We start from the raw sequence: 24,436 nt of genomic DNA, 5'->3' as shown, positions 1-24,436 counted from the left end.
TTTTTTATTGGTTACCAGTGATATCCTGAAATAGAGAAGTGAATTTTAATGATGATTAGCTGAGATTATACTGTATGCTCATAGATCTCAATGATTAGAATTTTTCTAATTAATGGAATAATACTTTGAACTTGATTATGAAGTTTACCGTGCGCTTGAGTCTAGGAGAAAGTAATATCCAACATTCATGAATCTGAGAATTCTCATATCTGGATTATTCTACAAAAATCACTCGAGTTTATAGAAATTGTTCTGTAATTCTCAACTTACTTTTCGCATATTTTGCTCGGGACTAGCAAAATGCTGGTTGGGGGTTATGTTGAGGGTCAAATATTGCATATCAGACCCAGTTATTGCATGGATTTACAATCATTGATACCGTTTAATAGCCTGATTTAATCGTGTTTATGATGCAGAGTGTATTTACAAGCATGAATTGAAAAATGGTGCTTAAACCATGGATTTGACGCTCTGATGACACCTAAGGCAAGGGACAGACTCCAGGGGACCAAGATCGATGGAATTACACATCAGGGATCCGAGAAAATCAAGCCATTCATGTTAAAGAGGCCCGAAATTGGTAAAAAATGCAAGATCACATAGTTCTCGTCATCTGATTGGCTCAAAACTTTATATATGGCCTGAGAGCCATAAATTAACCGTACATATCAAATTTCAGCCTTCGGATCACTATGAAAATACCCCAACTGACAGATCAGCCCATAAACCATTGATTCTGGGCCCACCTGATATCTGGAACTATCTCAACTTTGGTCTCGACGGTTTAAACAAGATGAGAAAGTAAATGGCTGGATCAGATTTTCGAATCACATCACAGTGGGGCTTGTATGTGAGGCGTGTACACTGCACGTGTACACGTACGCGAGCCGCACCGAATTAACTAAAGCGGGTAAGCGCTGCTGACCCGCGTCTCCTTCTCAAATACGGCAATTGTCGTCTCACGCAGTAAAACGGACGAACGTTGTCCCTTTTTGCGGATGCTAGTGGGCCCCACACATTGTCCCAGTGGACAATCCAAACCGTCCATCGTGTAGAGGGCCTCGACTACTACAAAACCTTGCTGAACTTTTGGACCCATGCAAGCACACGTGCACGATACAGAGGCTAGAAACAGGCGGTAAAAGGGGTTTTAAAATGATTTTTGAGTTGATTTCTTCTCTGGCCGCGTCGATGGACGTTCAAAACCACTCATTCTCGATCGAAATTTCGTCCTGAATCTAATGGACGGGGTGGATTTCCCCTAAAATACCTCTGTGGGGCCCACCGATCACGTCGGTGCCGGACGTGCGAAAGGCTATGCACGTCCGTGAAATCGGATTTTTAAGCGATTGTGGTCCACCATCTTTGATCATATGGCAGATCTGAACCGTCCATTGTGTAAGCCAGCTAAAACACTTTCAAGAGACGCTAATTTTACAGAAATAATGCAAGGAATGCGAGAGTTATGAAGCCTCGAACTTGGCTGCGAAAAGGCTTTCGCTGCGCGTGCTATAGCTTCCCAAATCCGATTTCCACCACTCCAAAAGCTATAAAAAGAGTTTTAAACGTGGAGAAGAGGTCATGCTTGAATAGGGAATGTCAGATAGAGAAAGAGAAGCGGAGAGAGAAGTGTTTGGAATTTTTATGTATTTTTTCTTTATTTTTCTTCTTTTTCCTACGATTATGTTAGGCTAAATCCCTTAGCTAGGGCTAAGAGGTGAAGCTTGTAGCGTGATGGAAGCTTCTACAGGTTTGATTTGAACTGAACTGATTGATTTTGTTTTGATTTAAGAAATTCTTTTAGTCATTAATGGTTTGTTGTGATTTAAATTACAGTAGATCTGTGATGGCTTGAATAATTTCTTTCCTTTTATTTTGATGTTCGGAAACCCTGTTGTTCACCATCGTCTCATAGACATGGTTGGATGATGGAATCCTTCCTAACACTCATACATCTTTTAGATGGGTATGGATTGGTCTAAGTTCTGTTGTTTACCTTGTCCTTTAGGCATGGATTTGTGATGGAATCATACCTAATTCTTATACCTTCCATCTCTTGAAAACTATATCAAGTAAGTTCAGTATAATATCCATGAAGCAGGCATAAGATCTCCCTGATCTCTACAAGTGGATCCTCTGAATCCCTAGTTCCCTTTCTCTGAATTCTTTAAGTTTAAATTAATATTTCACCATTATTCTTCAAATCACAATTGGTTTAGATTTCATCTTAGCCTAGTTCTAGATCTGGTTATTTTCAGATAACGTGCAGGTTTCAATCCCTGTGGATTCGACCTCGGTCTTACCGTGAATAGTCCAGGAAATCGGTAATCGGCCTTAAGTTCGTGGCTGAGGTTGCTTTCGCCACGAAGGACGTGATTAGACGAACCCGAGTCGTATTAGAGTTGTCGGCAGTGGTTTGGCCACGCGGAGTGTTTGCGCACTCTATGTCGTTCAACCCAACGTGCGCTCGTGCTAGTCGAGTTCGTCAAGTAACCCGATTGTCCGATGTATGTTTACCATGTATGGACGCTACTGTTTGAATCTAGGGTACCAAACTTACCGATGAAATCCTATTAACCATGGTACCTTGATCCGCTAAGACTCATGAGCCGGACATGGTGGTATGGGACACCGTGGTCGAGCTGTCGGCCTACGCTGGGGTGACGAGCCTCCCCGTAGTGACCAGTGAGCAACCAAACTCGTGAGCCGATTATGGTGGTATGGGACACTATATTCGTGCTGTCGGCCTACATTGATTGGTGACGAGCCCTTTGTAGTGACCTCGAGCATACCTGGATACCGCATTGAGGTGACGAGCCTTAGTGTAGTAACGAAGGTGTGATAGGCGTGCATTGATTGGTGACGAGCCCTTTGCAACGACCTGAAAACATATGATCGTATGAGATTATCTAGGACTGACGACCCTAGTATGGATCACTGTTTGGGTGGTGATATGAGGAAGGTACCTTAGCTTCACAATCCTACTGTATGAAAAGGACTAATAATAACTTGGTAATCATGTTCATACACCGCATTTGCATGTGCTTTGTAGACGTGGCGCACTTTAAGGCGATGTCATCCGTAACGTAAGATGAAGACGCTGAGGGTGTACGCGCGAGGGCACGCATCATTCTACATACATCCTTGCATTAACAAGAGTACTTAGGACATGTTTGATTATTCTGTTTTATCATTACTGTTTGATTGAATTGATAACATGTTAACCTGTGCTTTATTGTTCCACTGAGTTGATCACTCACTTCCACGTTCTGGGACGGTGTTTAAACACCCACCAGACTCTGTCTTAATTTTTGATGTTGTAGATGTTGATGCAACCTTTGAGGCGGAGCCGGGATTGGGGATGATGAGGTCGCTTTCTCTTTTATGCATTTTAGACGGGTTATAGCGAGCCTTGTTCGATGCGCGGGATGCCGAGATTTCTTTTGAAAATTAAATGATGTAATTTGATACTTGTAATTTTGATAGTAACACTTGTCGGAAGACCTGGTATGTATATGTATTTTAGGAATTTGCACATGAACATAGATATTTCTTTAAGTCTTCCGCTTGCTTTCTTCACTTATCCTGAATTATATTTGTTATTTAGCTTAATCTATTCCATGTTTTATGCACTAATACAGACAACATACATCCATCATTCAATATGTTGTATAAGTGATGTTTTGGAACTCGGGAGCTGAGTTATGCTAGATATATGAAGTGCTTGTCTTCCACACTAACCCACATAACACTTACACCTTTATTTCATGATATTGTTAGCATTTGCCTTATAAAAATATGAATTATATGATGGGAAGTATGAATGCATGCTATTACCTATGCTAGTTGATAACCCATGTTAGTTGGCATGCTACACATTACCACCAAACCCTTAGGTTGGTCAGGAATACGGGGAGAGTGAAGGAGGTCACGTTGGTAGGACTATCCTGAGGTTAAACCCATGAATTTAGGTGGGTGCGCGTGGGCGACAATAGTTAGACTACATAGGTCACTTGTACCCGATGTCGTTTGTCATGTGCTTGCTTGAACTCGTGTGGTCTAGCCTATTTACTGACCAACCTTGATTTTTACCCCTATTTGCTTACATATATATGGAACCTGGAACACCCTACAACCGTTGTAGCCCATCGATAACCATACTGAAACCGATCCACCACCTCATGAGCCGAGCATGGTGGAATGGGACACTATGTCCGAGCTGTCGGCTTATGCTAAGGTGATGCGTCTCCCCGTAGTGACCGCGAGCGATCCCTTCTTCTCAGCACTCCCCATGTGCTTGAAGTCGGGGATGGGGAACCCGACGGGATCAAGGATCGCAGAATCTCGGCCTCACACGTTAGGAGACCTTGGCCTCATAACCAGTTCAGGGCATTGATACGTGAGGTGTATCAGTTTTCCCAACCTGCTGGATGAATGAAATTAATTAAGAACTTGGTTAATATTATCATCGCATCGCACTAGCTAGGTTGGCGACTCGGTAGTCGAAGTCACTCTGAGGGAGTGTTGGTCATACGTGATCGTTAGATGGAGTCGCTCGAAGGGGTGTTATGGCGAGGGTATGCATCATATCATCTATCATGTATGTGCATTAATAAGATTAGTTAGGTATTTATGAATGATTGTTTTTCATTAAGTTCACAATGTACTTGATGCCTAACACAACTTAAGATTAATAGCACCCACTGAGCTGATCACTCACTCCCACTCTGGGACGGTGTTTTAAAACACCAACCAGACTCTTCAATAGCTGCAGGTAGCGATGAGTTCGAGGAGCCTGACGGTGCGAGCCTTGACGAGGAGGATGAGCTGTCTTACTTCCAGCTGATGGGCGACTCTCCATCGGCTTGATAGGCAGGATCTGGATCACTGAGCATTGGCTCAGCTCTATTCTTTTGGACATATTATTCTTTTTTGTAGTTTTGTGGGCAACGCCTTGTGCGACCCATTTATATTTTTGGACCTATAAATATACTAGATTTCTTTCATTTCAGTACACTTGTGTGGTTGTGCTTCATGTTTCAGGAAATTTCAAGATGCGCATTTAAACCTGATTAAACGTATATTAATGAAAATCGATTATAAGTGATACACGGGAACTCGGGAGTCCAGTGTATGCACGTCTCCCGATTTTCAGGGTATTACAGCTTCGTACCAGATGACCCCTCATCGGAGTTGGTTCACCAGTTACAGTGAGTGGGATGGTGGCCAGGTCTTTATGGGCAATAATAATGCTTGTAAAGTAGTTGATGAGGGATCGGTGCACATCAAGATGTCCAATGACATGGATTATATCTTGATCGAGGTGAGACATGTTCCTAATTTGATGAAGAGCTTGATATCTCTAAGAGCACTCGATGCACTTGGGTGAAGATTCACCGGTTTTTATCGTGTCCTAAAAGTTTCAAAGGGGGCACTCATAGTCATAAAGGCACAGCGGAACGAAAATCTTTACAGGTTGATAGAGAGCACTTCATTAGGTGGAGCTGCAACATCTGTAGTGAATTTCATGTCTGCATGTATGTGGCATTCAAGTTTAGGTCACATGAGCGAGCAGGGCATGAAGGTACTTTCTGACTGTTGTTTAATTCCGGTCTTTAAAAGTTTTAATTTTAATATATGCAAGCATTGTATATATGCTAAAAATTTAAGATTATCTTTTAAGTCTGGTAAACATGTACGTAAGGACGTTCTTAATTATATGCATTCTGATATTTGGGGCCGTCGCCTGTGGTTTCTGGTGGATAGTCGTCATGGTTCGTCACATTCATTGATTAATATTCTAGAAAAGTATGGATTTATTTCATGAAAAATAAATTCAATATTTTCACTAACTTTAAGCAGTGGAAGGCAATGATGGAAAAACGGACAAGGCGGGAAGTGAAAGTACTAAGGACAAATAACGGTGGGGAATTCACTTCTGGAGAATTTAATCAATATTGCAAAGATAAAGGTATCGTGAGGCACAACACAATACACCATATGCCTAAGCATAATGGTGTAGCTGAGTTTGATGTATGCCATGGTTTATACTAGACCGGATATTTCAAATACGGTGGGTGTTGTTAGCAGATACATTTCTAACCCCGGCAAGCAACACTAGTAAGCATTAAAATGGCTACTTCGATACATTCGAGGTACGCAGGACTATGTCTTATCATTTAAGAAATCAGGAGATAAGCTAGTAGGATCTGTAGATTCTGATTACGCGGGCAGTGTAGATAAAAGAAGGTCGAGTTTCGATTACTCATTTGTGTTAGCGGGTGGAGCGATCAGTAAGATGTCGAAGCTTCAGTCTTTCCACAACTGAAACTAAGTATATGGCGGTGACAGAAGCATTCAAGGAAAGTGTTTAGTTGAAGGGGATGATAAATCAGTTGGAGCTTCAGTAAGATATCGTGTCGGTTAATTGTAGCAGCAAAAGTGTGATCAATCTAGTTAAAATTTTGATTTATTACTCACGTATTAAACATATTGATGTGCACCGTTATTTTATCCGACTGGTACTTGAGGAATGAGGAGTGACTCTAGAGAAGATTCGCACGGGCGTGAATTCGGTTGACATGCTTACTAAGGCGGTTCCTACAAAGAAGTCCAAGTTCTGTGCAACTTCTTTAAGCTTGACGAATGCATAAATGAGAGATGGAGTGAGCACAAGAAACGATGGTGGAATTATGATACGAAGTAGAATTAGAGATGAGGATAAAGGAGGTATGAAGAATGAAAATTGAAGACATTGTGGAGATTATTGTTGATGTCTTAAATCTGTGAGCAACAGAGTCTGTCGATACCATCGACAAACTACTCGATATCATCAAGTAGAGTTCAATGCCATCGAACAAGTGCTCAATGCCATTGGAAAAATTTGGAATATCCATGTTTTCTTACTAGAACATTTTGGTGATTTCTTAATGCCATTGAAGGAATTCGATGCCATCGACAGACTCTCGATGCCATCAAACTATCATAAAGCACGTGCAGAATTACATAAGTGTAAAATTTGTTTCCGATTTCAATTGTGATTCACACACACACACACACACACATATATTGGTGTAATTGGGATATAGGAGCATTAAGAGGTCTTTCTAATTCGTTCATACGGTTTTAAGAGTATTGTTTGGCTTGTAAGAGAGATTTAAGGTTTGTTCGGATCTGTAATATCTATGTCTTGTAATTTTCTGCTTTTATAGTGCATTATTGTGCCTTTGTGTTGTGAATTTTTCCCACACGAGTTTTTCAATGTTAAATTCAGAGTGTTTGTGATTAGACTTAATTATGCGATTGGAATAGTTTGTTTGATTCATCTTCGTGTGCTTCCACGGTTCCCCAACACACAAGACCTCAACTTAAGCCTGACCTGAGTTTTATTAGGTTGGTGTTTGTATAGCCCAAGCCCAAGACCAAACCCGATACATCCTGCCGGAGCCCAAACCAATATCAGGTCGATCAGGGTTCGGGCTGGTTGGACCCACCTGACTTTCAGCCCTACTCTCAATGCACGTAACGTAGGCTGCATCCATTATGCATTACGGTGAGTAATGGCCACTTAAAAAATAGAAGGCAGCAGAAAACTAAGGGCCTGATTGGATTTTTGGAAAGCTGGCGAAGAGGAAACATTGTTTTTGGAATCATGACGTTGTAGGAAGTGAAACTGTGCCTTCCATGTTTGTTTTTAAATAAATTTTCTTTTTTAAAAATTGAAATTTGTTTCTAAATTCATTGTTTGATCCAATTGAAATTTTTTTTAGCAGTAAAACACATACGCTCGATTAACACGTTAAAATCTGAGACACTCAAAGATAATCGATGATACATGTGAGTGATATACTTTAATGGTGTTACACATGTTGCATAAGGGGTGCTTGAAGTAGCAGGGTGGCACATTCGCACATTTGACACATGTGGGCACTGAAGTTAGATAGTGGCACATGTGTATTTTTTTTAATTTTTTTGCACGTGTACATATAAGCACATTGATACATGTGGCACAATTAGAGTGATCGAAGATGGAGAATAGCACATGTGAGATAGTGGCCTGGATGAATGGACCACACAAAGACCTGGATGAATGGACCACACAAATATCAGCTTGATCCAAAATTTTATGACCCATAAAAAATGTTTAATGGTTAATCATCACTGCATCCTGTGGTGTGGTCCACCTGAGACTTGGTTCTGCAGAATTTTTGGCCTTGTGTACTAAAATAAGCTGGAGAAACAGATGCATGGCGTGGATGTTCTGCAACCAGCTGTAGGTGATCACTTCTCAAGAGAACATGTAGCCGAATCAAATGACTGGAGAGGCAATGGGCGGGTTTGGGCAGGACCAGGTACGGTCCAATCCCACCGTAGCCTAGCACGCAGGCCCAAACCCAAGTCCTTTTTATTTTTTTATTTTTTGCTGAGTTGGTGCTGAGCCCGATCAAACCCGACCCAAGATGAAATTGGATAAAATCCTTACTTCTCACTCGAACATCTGAAGGAGCAAAATCAATGGTCTACATTCAAAATGGATGGGTTGCCTAATCAAGAATCAAAATGTCATATTGTAGCTTACGAGGCATGAACATATAAATTCGGATTGAGCTACAATGGCTTGAGCCAGTCAGGTGGCTGGGTCCATAGCCACCCAAAAAATAAAAAACATAAAGGATGATGAGAAATAAATTTTCATTAAAAGTCCAAATAAACAATTATTACAAATAAAGACTCACATGAAATGAAATTCTACTGAAATTGAGAAATTAAATTCTCATACTTTCTTTATTGCTCTTACTGGAATAAGGTGGAATAATGTCAATTAACTGTCCCTGCAACACAAAGCCATTGACCAACGAAGAGGCTGGTGCAATTTAGATTTGGGTTGATTGAAGTGAAATTGTCGGTGGTCAGGTTAAAGGCCTGCGTTACACTGAAACATGTGTCGCCCGTCTGCACCCCAAACACCAATTCGCATTTTGGGGTAGCTGCCGTCTTTCCAAAACCAACTGTTCCAAATGTAATTAATACAGAAAATAAAAATAAAAAATGTCATTGATTAGTGTTAGGATAAATACACTACAATAATTTAGATTTTTTGTGACGACTTTTTCAGCGACGAGTCTAATTTCATCATAAAAAGTTAATTTTTTTTGGCATGATATTGTAAGTCATGGAAATAAATCAACTATTTGTGATGCCATTTCATATCGTCGCCAATAGTCAATTTCATTTTGCGATGCGTTGCAGTTGCCGTCGCAAAAACTTGAACCATGACGGAAATTATTTTTTTTCAACCCACCACATACTAGATTATGGTGATGCATTCACCAATATGCATGTATGTCTTTATGGGCCCATTATGGATGGAGCATTTTCCCAAAATTACACTCACCCTATGATCATAACCATCCAATTGGTGGCTATCAATTGACTTTTTAAAAAAGAAATGGTAGATGGTTCCATGTCAAAGGGGAAAATCAGATGGCTGGGATCACCTTTACAGTGTGATCTTCAGGTCATGGTTCATCTATAATGGAGCCCATAAGCTGATAATCTGACAGCGAGGATAAGGTAGCTCTTTCCACAGTCCACCACGTTTGCCAGCATATCTCATGGGTGCAACATCGGTGCCAGATCCATGACATTTGAGGTTGGCCCCAGTGTCAAGATTCACTGGCCCAAAACTTAGGAAGGTCCACTAATGAAGAGGGCCACGGTTTCAAAAACAAGAAAAAAAAAAATACTGTGGCCCAGCTAATGAGTGGAATAGCCTCATTTTTTGGGTCATAGCATCTTAATGGTGGACGGCTTGGATCTTGCACTCCTCGACCATGTTGTCATGTGTAATCAACCTTCCTATGCACTTAGTTGCATCTGGACTCTATGAGCATAGACATCAACTATCTGAACTCTCCATTAGGTCCAGCCCACTATTAAACATCCGTGACCTAAGCTATGAGAGCAATCGAAATACTGCCCATCCATTTTTCCATGAAATGGAATGGATGGTTTGGATCATCCGATCAGCATGGCTTTTTCAAGACGGCCTATGAAAGGTGGACTGAACTGGATCGGTGATGTGGATGACAACCAGATGCAGCTTGGTGCATGGGAAGATTTCCGTACAGTGGGCCTAGTTGATCAGTAACAAAACTTACAGTGAACTTGGTACCTCCCCTCAGCAATGGAAATGATGAGAAGAAGAGAGAGCATCAAAAGCAAATTGAAAAACATGACTCTTTTGTTGTTTGAGATGGCCATGTTTTCAATCTTGCCTCTGATCAACGGTGGAAAAGGGCTCTCTCTCTGATCTTCTTGGATGTGATCTCTACACTACCATCTTTCATTTATAGTAGACGGTCCACATGTAAAGTCACAAAAGCCGTCCATTTAATTGGGTTTAACGAGGAGGCCGGCTTTGATTGGAAAAAATGCAAAGGCTACTCGCGGGCCCACATGTCATTGTGGCACCTGCGTGAGAGAGATCCAAGCCGTTTACTCGATATGAATGTGCACTGGACAAGAAATCAGGTTTGTCTACTCCTCAAGTAGGCCATATTTTTATTTGAATGTGGACCATTCATCAATATTTCAACAACCCCTATTCTTCATACATGGGCGTGTGGCCTATAGCATGAATGACGTGCCCTAATTTTTGGGTCAGTGCGTATTTATTGGGGCACCCACCTGATAAACGGCTAAGATCTGATACGTGTACCACTGATACATGTGTGTAAGAAAAGGATTCTAATCCTACTCTAATACTTGTTTTATCTTAAGATCTTTGTTAAAAATAGTGGAAGAGCGAGTTAATCAAGACAAACCGTAGATTTTTGTGATTGTTAGTTTGGCCGAATTGGATCTTTTCTAGATAGAGAGATAGCCAAACGGAATGGAAAATGGATTTTAGTGGTTAACCATGGTGTGCATGACCGTAGATTAGAACATTGCCCGGGGCCCACATGTTGTCACCTTATGATCAAGGATGCAAGTGTCCACAGCTGCTTCACTCGTGTAATTGGCGTGTTTGGGTGTTCCTGAAATTCCAATTAGGGGAATTGAATTTCGTCCCAAACAACATCATACTAAACTAAAAGGATTGGAAATTTTCAGGCCCTTAAAAATCAAGGTACGGTTGGTCTCACCTTCGGTCATCCTGGTTAGGTTCAGGTCCAATGCTTTTGAAGACCCAGACCTAGACCCAGATCTAATTGGGTTCAAGTACCCTTTGGGTACCTATTAGGTCCCCAGACATTGATTTCGAGTTGGGTTTGGGTCGGGTGTAAATGGAGTCTAAGAGCATTTGCAAGCACTTGGGAATTGGATGATGAGTTACCGTTCATCCAATGGACAACTTCGAACCCTATAGATGTTTGGGGCCATCCATCAAGTCCGATAGGTTAGCCTCATGGAACGCAAGAACCACACCCATACCTCATGGTGGGGCCAACTTATTGGATGGATTGGATGTCACTCGGACATGACATATTCAAAGTTATCCACTAAGTGGATTGCAACTTACTAACCAACTAGTTAGATGTGAGTTTACACATATAATAAGAGTAGCCTTACATAATTTTACCTAATATAAAAGAATGGCCAAGATTTTACCTATAAAAATCTCCATTTACAAAATGTCCGGGGAGCAAGCCATCTCTCAATTAGGGTTGAAAGTCAGGTGGGTTGGGCCAGGTTGGTACTCAAAGCTAGTCCAGCACAAGGTTCCTACACCCTTGAGTCGGGAATTTTCAAAACAAGCTCAACCCAAGAGGGCTCAGTCGGGTGGATACATGCTAATATTTTTATTAGTCTATTATATTATATTTCCAATACACATCTTATTTTTTGTACCTATAATTTTATTAATTATATATGTAATTATTTATAGTAAAGAACTTTAAATTTTCTAAACAAACTAAAATATAGGACAACTATTTTTTAAAAAGTTAAGAGAGAAATCTAGCGTATCTTGTTAGCTTGAGTCATTAGAAATGGCATGAACCAATGAAAACCGATGACATTGAAATTTCCTATGCATTCAAACACTTAATTATAATTTGTGCCTAACTTATATATCAATCGGGTTTGGGTTGGGTCAAGCAACCCAAGACCTCAACTTGAGTCAATATTGACTTGGTGTTTGTATATATAGTCCAAGACCTAACTCGATCCAGCCTGTCCGAACCCAACCCAATATTGGGTCGGTCACGAGTCAGTTGGGTTGAACCGTGCGGACTTTCACCCCCGCTCTCAATGCATGTAATGTAGGCTGCATCCATTATGCATTACTGTGAGTAATGGTCACTTAAAAAATAGAAGGAAGCGGAAAACTCCTGGTTGGATTTATGGAAAGCTTGAGATAAGGAAACGTTGATTAACGAACTAGGAAGTTGTAGGAATTGAAAATTTGCTTTCAATGTTTGTTTTTGAATGCATCTTCTTTTCTAAAATTTAAAATTTTTTTATAACAGTTATGAACATGTGCTTAATCAACACTTTATAATCTAAGACACTTCAAGAAATACTACAATAATTTATACTTTTGCAATGACTTTTTTAGCAACGAGTCCAATTTCATCGCAAAATATCTTTACTAACAGCAAGTTTTATGTTTACGACGTGTCAACTTGACACTAAATAGTTATATTTTGTGATAAATTATGAGCTTGTGACAAATAATCGACTTATTAATGATGGGTTAATGTTTTCGTCGTTAAATAGAATTTGTGACATCATATCTGCGACAAAATAGACAAACAACACTCATCCTAAAAAGAATTTTAATATGACCTTGGGGTTGTTAGAGACTAGTTTGGGGTTGCTACAAAAAGTCTGAATTATTATAGTAGATAAACGATGACACATGTGAGTGATATACTTCAATACTTCTACACATATTAGGGTAGCACATTGGACACATGTGGACACTAATGTTAGATGGTGGCATATATGTATTTTTATTTTTTTTATACGTGCATATAAATACATTTGTACATGTGGCACAATTAGAGTGCTTGAAGATGGACCATAGCATATATGACATAGTAGCACATGTAAAATTCAAATAAAAGATGAATGGTGGCACATGCAAGACACGATAAGAAACAGACAATGGTGGCAAATGTAGCATGCTACGGTTTATTCTAATAGTGGAAAATATTGAAGGTGTTCAGAACCGTTGATTTTTTAAGCCACCACGTGGATGAGCCACAACCCAAAAATTACAAAAGTCAGGACAATCTTATCCATCCAACAATTATCTGCAAATGGATGGTCACAAACAACAATAGAAATGCAAATACATTAACAGCTAGTAATCAAATTACTAAGACTAACAAAAAAAATAAATAGAGAGGGATTCTTAGGGTTGTTGCTTGATCCATCCCTCGCTATCAATGAAAGATAAGCTCGATAACTGAGTCACCTCCGATTCACTGAGTTTCTTTACCCATCTAACTCGATGTGCAGTGTTGGACCCGGCTCCGTTGCAACCGTACTCAGCATACGTTATTTTGTCCCTGATGCGATGCACCCAAATGTCATCAAACGCTTGGATTGTGGAATAACGAGATAATTCCTTGACTCATAGTTTTGACCGTTGATCTGGTGAGTGGTATGGATGGGCCGTAGCACTTAAAGGAGAGGTGATCTGAACCATCTGCTCATTGTTTTGGTGGCGTGCTGAATGTACAATATTTCGCATATCTCTACAGCCGTGGATATGAAGACCATCCATCAGAATTTAGGATTGATTTAATTGCGGCATTTTTGGAATGTGGCCCATCAATAAGGTTTCTCACCAGATCAACGGTTCAAGTATCATCTGTTTGTGCTGGAGAGAGAGAGAGAGAGAGAGAGAGAGAGAGAGAGAGAGAGAGAGATCCAAATCTCATGCGGGCCATACCACACCAGACGGTGTTGATTGAACGCCTGGGGGTGACAGAAGTTTTGTATCAGGATGATATTTTTGTCTACAGTTTATCTGAGTGATAATAATCCCATGAACGGATTGGATGGCATATAAACATCTAGGTCAGATTCAAGAATGTTTCAACGGTGGCCGTTGGCTTCCATTTCCACTATTTCCTTTAGTGTGGCCCACCTGAGTTTTGGATCTGTCTCATTTTTAGGTTCGTCTCCTATTGTGATCTTTCAAAACATATGGACGGAGTGGATTTGTCACGGACATCTCTACAGGCCCCACACAGCCGCAGGCACAGGCATATCTATGTGCCCAGGGTCACGGTCAATCCACTCCCTCAAACGTTGTAGTATCAAAGTACTAGGCAACCGTCACGGTGGGGCCCACACCATTTAGATCAGAAATGTTGTATACTAACACGATGATGACGATGATGAACAATAAACATGGTGGGGCCCACACCATTTTGAGACACACATGTTGTAGACTCTGATGATGATGATAAAAAGAAGAAAAAGAAAAAATACTCGGGAGAAAGAGAGAGATCATACTCATGGTCCTTGAAGTTCCAAGCATCCCAACCCTCAGGAATGACAATCCCAGTTAATTTGGATCTGAAAAATAGGACCCTAGAGTAAGCCCTCCAAGCCCTTCCAAGGTAGGTCATACCAGTCCCATGCACCTCACAGTACTTAAACACAAAACCGCTTGTATCACTTGGGTCGTCCCTCCCTTGAGCTGTCACTACACCAATCGGTACCATTGCTGGATCTGTCTTCACGTATATCATGCATTTCTACAAACCCCACACACATTACAAGCCGTTAAAAAGATTCTCCAGTTCTATGACAGTGGGGCCCATTATCAATCCGGACTGTTGATCTGATGTGCCACAAAGTCGATGGAACATGATTGAAAATTCTATTCAGTACGGACCACCCATCAAGGAGATGTTAGGAGCATGGTCCATCCATGGTGGGTCCTGTCAGCTCAACCGTCTGGATTGCTTTTTCATTTGGTCACTTCATAGAAGATGAAAGATGAGCAGGTGGTGGACCAGGTTTTATGTAATGCTTCAAAATCAGGACCGTACGATTTTCGACCAGTGTGCAAAATCTCCTCAATGGAGTGGTCCATATTCAAACGATGACACGCTGACACTGCCAGTAGCGACTCTGTGGGCCCACCATGATACATGTGTTTTATCCACGCAGTCCATCTACTTTGGATCATTATTTTCCTATGGTGTGATCGATCTGAGTTTTGGATCTACCGAAATTTTGGTCTCATTCTCTAAAATAATGATCCAAAATGAATGGACGGCATGGATAAAACACATACATCATGGCGCGGCCCACAGAGACACAAATGTCAATGACAAGCAGTCTCATTCCAATTAAGAAGATATTTGGAGAATGGTCCACACATGGTGGGACCTGTCAGCTTAACGGTCTGGATTGTTTAAGAACAGCCCTGAGTATGAGTATATAGAGATTAAAAAATTTTTAAAAATTTAAAAAAAGAAAAGAAAGAAACTGTAACATGCAGGAATATTAAAACATATACACACGCAAGGCCGGCCCACGCCCTCAATCCACACCACAAATCACAAAACCCAGCTCACCTGTACCCGATTGGTTTCTGAGAAGTGGGCCCCACTCACAAATCAAACACATCTGAAAAAAGCTATCGTACCTCATAGATAGACTGGCCAGTGCCGAAGATGAAATCAATGGCTCCTTCGATGTAACAACCGTAGAAGTAATGACGGCCCATGCAATCGAACAGTGTATCTTGCAAGCTGATGAACCCACATTCATAGAAAGAGCATTTGTCTCCGTACACCATCGCTGCAACCGCCTGCTTTGGTTGTCTCACTACACGGTTGTATGTGTTCTACACATGAACATAGACGATCCAAACCGTTAAAATACAAAAACAAGAAATCATTGACATGGAATGATAGTGTTTCAAAACGTTTGTAGGGACCACTTAAGGAAGTGGGCGATAAAAGAATGCCCCACAATGATAGATCAATCAACGGTAGAGATTCGATTTCATTCACCTCGAAAGTTATACGCCGAGCAACGAAATTACCAGCCCACACAGAGAAAGTAGCGCTCGCGATTAGATCTTCGGCATCACCCCAACTGATGATTGTACTGCGTGGCCCATCTCCTTCAAGCATGATGAACGGTTTCTCTATCGGGACTATAACTTGCTCTCTACATACATATACATCGTGTACATGAGATTTTTAAAAAATGATAGATTGAATAGGGATTCTACAGCACATGCATGTGATATCCTGACCATTAATCATATGGGACCCATGGTCCTTCCTCATAACCAGGCTTGTCCAGCCGTCAGGTGGGCACAAATGTAGAATCACATGTGGCCCATCACTGCTTGTACATGATGGACAGCTTAGATCTTGCCACATCATCATTTGTAATGGCACATGAACATCTTCATTAATGGTAATGCCGGCCAGCTTATAACCGTTAAAATATGGCCCTAATAGACTGTAACGGTCAATTTTTCTCATCAGACGGTTTCAAGCCTCTGTCGGCCATGGTTGTGTTGAGAGACCAAAGAAACACACAGAGATTACTCAAGTAAAGTAATCCAATCGTACCAAAAAAAGACAATGCAAACGCTTGAAGTCTCGGTATCGATCCGGGGTGGCTAGTACGTAAGCAAACTCAAATAATAATAATAATAATACACAATGCAAAAATTCCAAATTTTAAAATGAAAAATTCTTACGAAATTTTTTTAAAAAAAAATATGGCACAAAGTTACACATATCACCATACAATGCAAAAGTTTCAAATTTTAAAATGAAAATACTCTTGCAAAATTTAAAAAAAAATAAACATGGCACAAAGTTACATGTCACCGTGAAAGTAGAAAATTATAAAAGTAGAGAGATTATCCACGTCGATTCAAACAATCTCAAATAAACTCAAGCTATAACTTGAAACCCTAAAACAAATTAGAAAGCCTTGAAATTTCCTCTCAATCTCACTTACATCCAAATATACAGCAGTTGGAAGAATTATCATCAAAATAATAAACAAATTCCACCTTGTTTTGGAATGGTCTAAGACTTTAAAAACAACCACATGCCTTGTCTTGTTGAATGGACATTGAAGCCTTTCATTGCATGATGGGTCCCACCATTACTGTTACAAAACGGCTATTAAAGCCCTATTTCACATAATGGGTCCCACCATTATCATTACGTAACCTTATTGCATAATGGGCCTAAAATCTTGTAATGGGTCCCACGATTACCATTACGTAACCGCACTTATTTAATTACATTTTAATACAAATATACAAGTAACAAACAATATTTCATTTAAAATTAAGATAAAAGCTAAGTAATTACTTATAAATGCCGCTTCGAATGCGAATTCGGATCCAGTGAGAATTGAACGAAGGAACTGAATCGATGGCAGATTGGATTCTGGTGAAATCTCCATGGCCGGATTTATCAACGGTGATGGTTTTTCTTACTATAGTAGATTCAGGAGCACCAACTATCTCAACATCTCTACCAATTCTCAAGCCAAAGCAGAACACAACATACACCGAAATAAAAACAAAAAACACTAAAAAAAACCGCATTTTCAGCTCACTATGTAGAAATCCTCTGAAATCTGGTCACAAAATCACTGATTTCAGTCTTTAAAACCAAATTGGGTTTTTGACATTTGCAAACATGGATATGATTCTAGAAGAACCGAGCTTCATTTCGGTGTGATATTAAAAAATTCAAAGAAAAGAGGTCAGCAGAATGAAGACGGAAGAAAACATTTATAAGTTGAATTTCTTTTCTTTTCCATAAAAAATGTCTAAACTACCTATTTTTGGATTTTTTTTAAATTTTTTTCTTTTTTTGTTAGATATAAATATGGAAATCGAGCTTAAAATGAGGTCCGTCCGAATCCTGACCGTGAATTTGAGAAGCGGCCCGAGCCCGGCCCGAACCCAGACCCTCTTTGGTGGCAACGATTCCGCTCTTTAGTTTAAGAACTTTTGGAAACTGCCCGGACGCGGATTAGGTACTACCCCCGCCAGTACACAGCCCGAAACAGACTGGGGCCCACCGTGATGAATGAGTACATCAACACTGTCCATCCATTTTTTCATATCATTTTAGTCTATAATTTTAAATATTAGGCATATCAAATACTCAAGTGGACCACACCAGAGGAAGCAGCGGTGACAATGAAGGCCACCGTTGAAACATTCCTAGGGCCCACCTTGATGTTTATTTTCCATCCAACCTATTCATAAGGTCACATAAACGTGGATGAAACAAAAAAATATATATATTAGATTGATCAAAAACTTCTACGGCTTCCAAGAAGTTTTTAATGGTGATCTTTTAATTTCTACTGTGAGGTCCACTTAAGATTTATATATCCTAATTTGGATGAATATATCCTTAAATGATATAAAAAAAAATGGATGGGCTGTTTTGATCAACCCAAACATCACGGTGGAAGCCTCGGAACCCCAGCCTGTTCTGAGCTTGGAACAGATGGGGGTAGTACCTAATCCGGGTACGAAACTGCCCATACTCGTATGTTAGCTCCATCACAAAGTGTGGTGACCCTTCAACCGTACACATGGCATGGATTCACAACAATCCAGGCCGTTAAAATATCTGATCCAACTTCTTATAGAGCAAAAACTAAAAATGGGATATGGAGATGGTGTTAACAATCTGCTCGTTTGGTGGACTACTCAATGTTGTACTTTTAACCATCCATTTCATAGTCATTAATCTGATGGATATGATTCCTTCATAAATTTAATTTTTGATATGTGCTCCTTACACAGTGGAACCCACAATTTGGGTGGTCACGATATGCGTACATATGTGAGTAGAAGGTGGCCACCGTTTTTTAAATGGTGTAAAACCAACACGGAACTCTTAACTCTTAAAAGCATTTAACGACATACCTAGAAAGGATTAGCAATAAATCTAATTGGAATCTGCATTCAATGAGAGATTGGCGGGCTCCGCATGGGACGCGAGTTGCGTGTCACACAAAGTTTGTTGGGGCCCACCATGAAGTCCGTGTGACATCCACTCCGTCCATCCGTTTTTCCAGATTGTTTTAGGATGTCGTTCTAGAAATTATACAGATCCAAGACTCAAGTGATCCACACCACAGGAAAAGTAGACGATTGAACGTGCACCAATGAAACCATATCGGGGAAGTTTTGGATTAGAATGATATTTATTTATTTCATGCATCCTAGTGGTAATAACCTTATGAACTGGTTGGATGGCATATAAAGATCACGGTGGGCCCACGAAGGTTTCAATGGTCGATGTTTCCGTCCTCACTGTTTCGTGTTGTGTGGCACACTTGAATTTTTGATCTTCCTCGTTTTTAGGCTCTTATTCTAAAATGGTACGTAAAAACTGATGGGCAGAATGGATTTCACAAAGACACCTCGGTGGACCCCACATAGCTCCGTGTAACACGGCTGACACGCAAGTCGCGTCCCTCTGCATGTGAAGTGAAAGAATACGTGTCATAAATACAAGCAAACGGTACACGTATCAGAGATCTAGACCATTCATCAGGTATTGCGTGCTATGACTATGCCGTGTACAAAAAATTAGGGCAGTTAATTGATCAAGTGGGCCACAAATGTAGGTTGAATATGGTCCGTTGGATGTGTACCACAAATTCATTTTGAATGCCGAGTACCGAAGATGTACGTTGAATGTGGGCCACAAATCCATTTTTCTCATACAAGATTGACCTATCTGATCAACTAACCAACATCATCTTCGGTCTATTGTACGTTCAAAATGCGCATTGCCTAATGAATGGTCTAGATCTATGATACGTGTGCCTTTTGGTAGATCTATGCCAAGTGCTCTACTCGATCGCATTAGCGGCCCTGATTGAATCACAACGGTTAACACGCAAATCATGCGCTGGAAGCCTCATGCCTCCATTGCGCCGTAAATGATGAAGCCCCTAAGTATACGGAACGTTCCCGTACACCTACGTGCACATGAAAACAATGACATCCATTTCACTTATCTGGACCGTCCATTAGTTCAAGTCCAATCATTTACCACTACTACGCAAAAATAGCAGCAATCCAACGGTCTTAAACATCTTTAAATGACTCTAACTATTATAGAAGGTTTCATGCATCTAATTTTCCATGCCACTTTTGAACGGTTTTGATTCGATCAGTCTGATTTTATTTTTTTTAAGGAAACCGAAGAGGAGTCAAATGGACCTAACAGACGGTCCAGATATGTTCTTCGTATGCTAAAGAGTGCACATACAACAAAGTGCATAAGTAGGTTTACACAGCCCAGGATCCTTTTCTGATATCTCTATTTCTTCAAACTCCAGTAAATCTGGTTGTCTTCCCTTGTAATTAGTCTCTACTCTATATATATATATAACGCCAATTGGACATTTTAATCCCTGCAGTTATTTGTTAGAGCACTGGTCAAAAGAGGGTAAAACGCGAATATCGGCTTGATTGGAAACTCTTGTGGCACCCACTAAGTTTTCAACGGTGGTAGTTCAACCCTCATTGCTTTCAGTTTGGATCTGCCTCGCTCATGCCTTAAAATGATCTAAGCCTACCGTGACTTATTCATTTTATCCACTCCGTCCATCCATTTTAAAAGATAATTTTAGATTTTGGGCCGAAAAAAAAAAAGTATAATCAAATCTTAAGTGGACCACAGCACAGGAAACAATGTGAAATGAACTTCTGCTGTTGAAAATTTCTTGGGGCCACGGAGGTTTTTAATTAAGCTGGTATTTTTTTATCTTTTATACATATCTGTGTGATCTTGTGAATGCTGGAGGAAAAATAAACATCAATGTGGCCTAGGAAGGTTTCAGCAGTGGAAATTATTATTCCGAATGTTCCCTGTGCTGTGGTCCACTTGAGTATTATATATACTTCAATTTTTGGTTCAAGCAATAAAATTATCTGTAAAAACGGATGGACGGCGTGGATAGACCACATAAATTCAAATTGGGCCCAACAGAGTTTACACAGTACGATAATAAGGCGTACGGAGTTAATCCGGACGCAATTCCGGGAGGTGGTTGAAATTAGATTGCGTACACTACTGAGTTACTCAGTACACTTTTATTGCACTGAGTAAACTATGTGGGGGCTACCCTGAATATATGTAGGTTATCCACTCCGTCCATCCGATTTTACAGATCATTTTATACGTTGAGATCAAAATTAAAGCATATCTAAAGCTCAATTGGACCATAACACAGGAAACAGTGTAAATAATGATTTTGACCGTTGAAACCTTTCTAGTGCCCACGATGATGTATATCTATTATCCAATATATTAATAAGATCAAAAAGACAAGGATGAATCGAAAAATATCATCTTGATCCAAAAATTCTGTGGCCCGCAATAATTTTTCAACGGTAGAAATTAAATTCACACTATGTCCTGTGGTGTGGTTCAATTGAAATTTGGACACGCTAGATTTTTGGTCTCAAACCATAAAATTATCTGTTAAAATATATGGACGGAGTGGATAGAAGGTATAAATTACGATGGATCCACATAGTTTACTCAGTACGCTTAGCGTAGCAATGCGGTTCCGACGCGGTTTGGTTGGGGAAATCGGATTGAGTACTGAGTAACTGCAACTCAGTACGCTTTATCTACTGAGTAAGCTCTGTTGGGCCCGAATATAAGTGATCCACTTCGTTCATCCGTTTTTCAAGCTCATTTCAGAGGTTGATCTAAAAACTGAAGTATATCTAAATCTTATGTAGACCACAACATAGGAAACAGTATGAATAATGATTTCCACGGCTGAAACCTTCCTATGTCCCACAGTTATGTTTATTTGTCATCCAACATCTTCATAAGATGAAATAGACACAAATATCATCTTTTTGGGCTCAACCACTAAAATTATCTTTTTAAATGGATGGACGGAGTGGATAAAATAAATAAATTACGGTGGACCCCACAAGAGTTTACTGAAGACGCAATTCGCTTCGATCAAAACCCACCTCCTCCCTCCACGGTCTAATTTCAAATTCAAAATGATAAACGGCTATTAAAAGCTTCGTAAAGAAACCTGCATTCCTTCCATGTCCGCCATCTCTTCCCTACTCTCATCAAACCACCCGACATGCCTCTCGCTCCTCCAAGTATGCTCTTCCATGCATCATCTTCTTCAAATCCATGCCCAGATGATCCGAAACCACCTCTTCCAAGATCCGTTCGCCACCAGCAAAATCCTCGAATTCTGCGCCGTCTCCGACTATGGCAATCTCCACTACGCGCGCAAGTTGTTCGACATAATCCCCCACCCAAACACCTTCACCTGGAACACCATCATCCGTGGCTATGCCAATTCCCCCTTCCCGAGACCGTCTATCCATCTCTTCTGTCAGATGTTAGCCTCTGGTGCGGCTCCAAATTCCTATACTTACCCTTTCGTTGTCAAGGCCTGCGCCCATCTCTCCGCCTTGGAAGAGGGTGAGCAGGTCCATGGCTTCATTTTGAAGTGCGGAGCTGATAGTGACGTGTTTTCGGTCAATGGGTTGATTCATATGTATGCAACCTGCGGGAAGATTGATCTTGCCCATCAATTGTTTGATTTGAGTCCTGATAGGGACCTAGTGTCTTGGAATTCGATGCTGTCTGGGTATGTGAATTGTGGGTTCCTTTGTAGTGCTCGTCAATTGTTTGACGAAATGCCTGAAAGAGGGATTGTTTCTTGGAATGCGATGATTAATGGGTACACCAAGTGTGGTGAGATTGATGCTGCTAGGGAGCTTTTCGATAGGATGCCGAGTCGGAATGTCGAGTCTTGGAATACGTTGATTGCTGGGTATGCTAAGTGTGGCCTTTTGGACGTGTCTCGGAAACTTTTTGATGAGATGCCTGTAAGAAATGTCATCTCTTGGAGTGCCATGATAACTGCTTATGCACAAGGAGACCGGCCAAGTGAGGCATTAGTTCTATTTGAAGAGATGAAGAACGTTGGCACAAAGCCCAATTGGGCTACCATCGTGAGTGTACTATCTGCTTGTGCCCATTTGGGGGCCTTGGAGCGAGGAAAACGTGTTCATATGTACATAGACAGAAGCAAGATGAAGTTGGATTCTATAATTGGGACTGCTCTTATAGACATGTATGCCAAGTGTGGGTGCATAGACAATGCACTTAGGATCTTCAATGCATTGGCGTCAAAGGATGTTTTCTCATGGACAGCCATGATCGGAGGGCTGGCTGTGAATGGCCATGGCGAGAAAGCCTTGGAGCTCTTTGGTCAAATGGAAAGAGCTGGTGTGAGGCCCAACCAAGTCACGTTTGTTGGTGTTCTTTGTGCTTGTAGCCATGGAGGATTGGTACAACCTGCTAGGGAATATTTTGATTCGATGCAGATGGTGTATGGAATTGAGCCTCAAATCGAACACTATGGTTGTATGGTTGACACGCTCGGGCGTGCTGGGCTCTTGGAAGATGCGTTGTCCTTTGTAGAATCCATGCATGTGAAGCCCAATGCCGTGCTTTGGGGAACTCTGCTCGGTGCTTGTTGGATCCATGGAAATGCTAAGATAGGGGAGTGTGTGGTGGATCGCCTCGTTGAGCTCAAACCCAATGATGGGTGTGCATATGTTCTTTTATCTAACATCTACGCAACTGCAGGGAGGTGGGATGACGCTCGGAAGGTGAGGATACAGATGAAATCCAAGGGCCTATTGAAGAGCCCAGGCCGTAGCTCAATTGAGGTAGATGGCATTGTTCACGAATTCTATGTAGGAGATAAATCACACCCAAGGACTGAAGAAATCTATCTAATGTTAGACAAGATCACATCGAGATTGAAACTTGTAGGATATGTACCGAATACTTCTCCAGTGTTGTTCGATATAGAGGAGGAAGAGAAAGAACGCGCGGTTTCATATCACAGTGAGAAATTGGCTATTGCATTTGGGCTCATCACCATGGAAGCCTGCTCACCAATAAGAATAGTGAAGAACCTTCGTGTTTGCCAGGATTGCCACACTGCAGCAAAATTCATCTCTGAAGTTTTCAAGCGAGAGATTATCGTGAGGGACCGGAACATATTTCACTACTTCAAAGAGGGTTCTTGTTCATGTAAGGATTACTGGTAATATTGAATCTCAAAGGGAGGCAGTTCCCCATCTGTTATCATTTCTTTGGGTCATTAAGACGGGGTTTGGCGGGACCCACCCCAATGACCATTTCCCCACAAAAATCTACAAATGCATTTACCTTGTCCCAACCACATCCTCCTTGATCAATACCATCTAGGAGATACATTGCAATAGAACTACACTAACAATGAGAGACCTTTTAGTATGAAAATTGTATCAATTTCATTGATTGTACAGTGAGCCTGAAGAGGTCAAAACTATTGTAATTTATGGCAGTCTTGATACTATAGAACTGGGACCCAGTTTGAAAAGGAATTCGATCTACCC

At 40.8% G+C, this 24,436-nt stretch overlaps 2 protein-coding genes across 2 annotated transcripts; one reads left to right on the top strand and one right to left on the bottom strand.

Annotated features, from left to right (window-relative positions):
- Positions 1–13,038: 13,038 nt before the first annotated feature.
- Positions 13,039–17,560, bottom strand: LOC131231754 (probable pectinesterase 29). Its single transcript, XM_058228058.1, has 6 exons — positions 17,322–17,560; positions 15,990–16,149; positions 15,620–15,820; positions 14,343–14,720; positions 13,907–13,932; positions 13,039–13,520 (listed from the first exon to the last, which is right to left on the bottom strand). Exons 1-6 carry the CDS (start codon positions 17,558–17,560, stop codon positions 13,364–13,366), a joined length of 1,161 nt encoding a protein of 386 aa, XP_058084041.1. The 3' UTR covers positions 13,039–13,363.
- Positions 17,561–21,953: 4,393 nt separating this feature from the next.
- Positions 21,954–24,424, top strand: LOC131231504 (pentatricopeptide repeat-containing protein At1g08070, chloroplastic-like). The gene has a single exon (XM_058227725.1). It carries the CDS (start codon positions 22,070–22,072, stop codon positions 24,104–24,106), a length of 2,037 nt encoding a protein of 678 aa, XP_058083708.1. The 5' UTR covers positions 21,954–22,069; the 3' UTR covers positions 24,107–24,424.
- The last annotated feature ends 12 nt before the right edge of the window (positions 24,425–24,436 follow it).

This window comes from Magnolia sinica, chromosome 17 (assembly GCF_029962835.1).
Source record: "Magnolia sinica isolate HGM2019 chromosome 17, MsV1, whole genome shotgun sequence".
NCBI lineage: Eukaryota > Viridiplantae > Streptophyta > Magnoliopsida > Magnoliales > Magnoliaceae > Magnolia > Magnolia sinica.
This window is presented reverse-complemented; position numbering and strand designations above follow the sequence as displayed.

Bases quoted from the DNA above. Each gene is read 5' to 3' on its own strand.
- LOC131231754 (XM_058228058.1), bottom strand. From the start codon at position 17,560: ATGCGGTTTTTTTTAGTGTTTTTTGTTTTTATTTCGGTGTATGTTGTG. The intron at 16,150-17,321 runs GTAATTACTTAG...ATATGTATGTAG, and splicing joins ATTCGAAGCGGCATTTATAA to AGAGCAAGTTATAGTCCCGA. The intron at 13,933-14,342 runs GTTAGTATACAA...TGTCACCCCCAG, and splicing joins TTCATCATCGTCATCATCGT to GCGTTCAATCAACACCGTCT.
- LOC131231504 (XM_058227725.1), top strand. From the start codon at position 22,070: ATGTCCGCCATCTCTTCCCTACTCTCATCAAACCACCCGACATGCCTC.